General features: G+C 47.0%; 2 protein-coding genes across 2 annotated transcripts in view; both read right to left on the bottom strand.

The window, feature by feature from the left end:
- Positions 1–1,920, bottom strand: part of rabggta (Rab geranylgeranyltransferase subunit alpha) — a 31,089-nt gene that overhangs the window by 843 nt on the left and 28,326 nt on the right. The window lies entirely within an intron of this gene.
- Positions 1–1,920, bottom strand: part of LOC116695608 (protein-glutamine gamma-glutamyltransferase K) — a 20,022-nt gene that overhangs the window by 13,246 nt on the left and 4,856 nt on the right. Inside the window, exons 2-3 of the mRNA XM_032525999.1 lie at positions 1,378–1,655; positions 516–707 (exon numbers count right to left, since the gene is read on the bottom strand). Of these exons, the coding sequence (XP_032381890.1) occupies positions 516–707; positions 1,378–1,654 (469 nt within the window). The 5' untranslated portion in view covers position 1,655. The remainder of the gene's footprint in view (positions 1–515; positions 708–1,377; positions 1,656–1,920) is intronic.

Below are 1,920 nucleotides of genomic sequence, written 5' to 3'. Positions count from 1 at the left end.
CTCTCCCTCCCTCTCTCTCTATCCCTCCCTCCCTCTCTCTCTGTTCCTCCCTCCCTCCACCTCTCTCCCTCCCTCTCTCTCTTGCTCTCTCTCTCTCTTTCTTTCAATAAGTCTTTTTATCCCACGCAGTAACATAATCTGAAAAGTTCCACACACACGAGCAGCAAACTTCCGATACATCTTTCTTTTCCTCCCACAGCCCTCGGCTTATCACCTTCTTCTCCTTCCCATGACGGCCCCTATAGAGGGAGGTCTTCATTATCATGTGCAGCTCTGCACAGCGTTTCCCCGCGGGTCAGGCTGGATCCAGGTTCACACTTGACCTCAGAGGCGAGAAATGTGGGTCCTTAATTTTCATGAGCATTGATGTTGCCTATGGAATCCTAGAATCTAATGTTATTCTAGTGTCTATTCAGAACCATTAACACTGCATAGGGTTGTATGGAGGTGAAATACAGTGTTTAAATTCCCTTTCAGAAAGCTCTACGCTGCTTCTGTCAAGGAGTCGGACCAACCTGTTTTGAGTTGGAGGTGAAGTTTGTCAGTGCTGGGGTTAAAGGGTCGAGACAGCGTAATCCACATCTGGAAATTTTGTCCTCTGCGAATAACAAAGTCATCACTTTGGTAGAGGTTTGTGTGGTGCTCTGTGCGGTTCCCCCCTGATTTGCTTTTCATCAGGTCTATCGATCGCACTTTAAGGAGGAGTTCTGCGAAAACAACAACAAACACATGAGGGTGAAGTCTTTCTCGCGGCCGGCATTGACTTTGGTTAGGGATGCACCCGATCCAAGATTCAGTTTCAGATTTGGCTGAATATTTGTTTTTTTGACGGGGTTGGATTTCCTAACCTTAGAAATTTTACGCTTGCACTAGGCGCGGTACGCTGGTCGACATAATGACGCCGCCGCTGATTACGGGAAGGCGTTAACGTAGGTGGAGCGTTCAATGCAGCAGGCTGTGAGAAAGTGAAAATGGAACTCGTGAGCAGAAATAGTGTTTGGCAGTACTTTCAGACCAAAGAAGGCGACTCAAGACGAGCCACGTGTTCAATTTGTAATGCCGATTTGTCTCGTGGTATGCGAGGACCCTAAACAATACACAACATCGCCACGGTGACAACATTTGCATATGAAACGTCCAAAAGAATTTGAGTTGTTAATGAAGAAAAATGCTAAAATGCCAAAATGCTGCAACGTCAGGTACGGCAAAGGAAGGACAGTCCCAGCACAGGACGTTGTTTACGTCATTAATGTGGTTTCTGTGGTAATGGACCGAGGATGGGAGGAGGAACCGGTATTCGGATTCGGTATTGGGCCATAAATCTGGATTCGGTGCATCCTTAACTTTGGTTGATAAATAACACAACAACCCAGTTACCATCAAGCTCACTGTCACCAGTCTCAGGCTTCTCGCCATTTGTCCCGGGCCCCTTATCACCAGTCCCTGTGACCAAGGTGTGGTCGTCCTCATTTGGCTTGGGGCAGCAGCACGGGCAAACCTTGCGCAGCCACCTCCGACATGCGTTTTCTTTCACAGAATTGTTTTCCTCTGGCTCTTCCTTCTCGTCCTCTGTGTCTTCCCCAAATCCGAGAGTGACAGCTGGAAACCGACCCACCCCAGAGCTGCCTCTGATTGGTCGTGTCTCGACAGGCATCCTGGGGACACAAAGGTAAAACACAAAGAAGCAGAAATTGGTGCTTTGCCTTGGACACAACACAGAAGTCCTTACCAAATCATAAGCGGGTCCATTTTTTAACACTCACAAGTTCACCATTCAAAACAAAACCAACCATTTCTCATACTCTTTGGCAAAAGATAAGGAGCTTGTTGCTTGACCCTGATTGGCTAACAGCTAGCCAATGAGAGCCTGGCTATCAGAATCCTTTATAATAATAATAATAAACTTTATTTCAGACCCAG

This window comes from Etheostoma spectabile, chromosome 9 (assembly GCF_008692095.1).
Source record: "Etheostoma spectabile isolate EspeVRDwgs_2016 chromosome 9, UIUC_Espe_1.0, whole genome shotgun sequence".
Classification (NCBI taxonomy): domain Eukaryota; kingdom Metazoa; phylum Chordata; class Actinopteri; order Perciformes; family Percidae; genus Etheostoma; species Etheostoma spectabile.
Note: the sequence above shows the minus strand (reverse complement) of the source record. Positions and strands in the feature narration are given on the sequence as shown.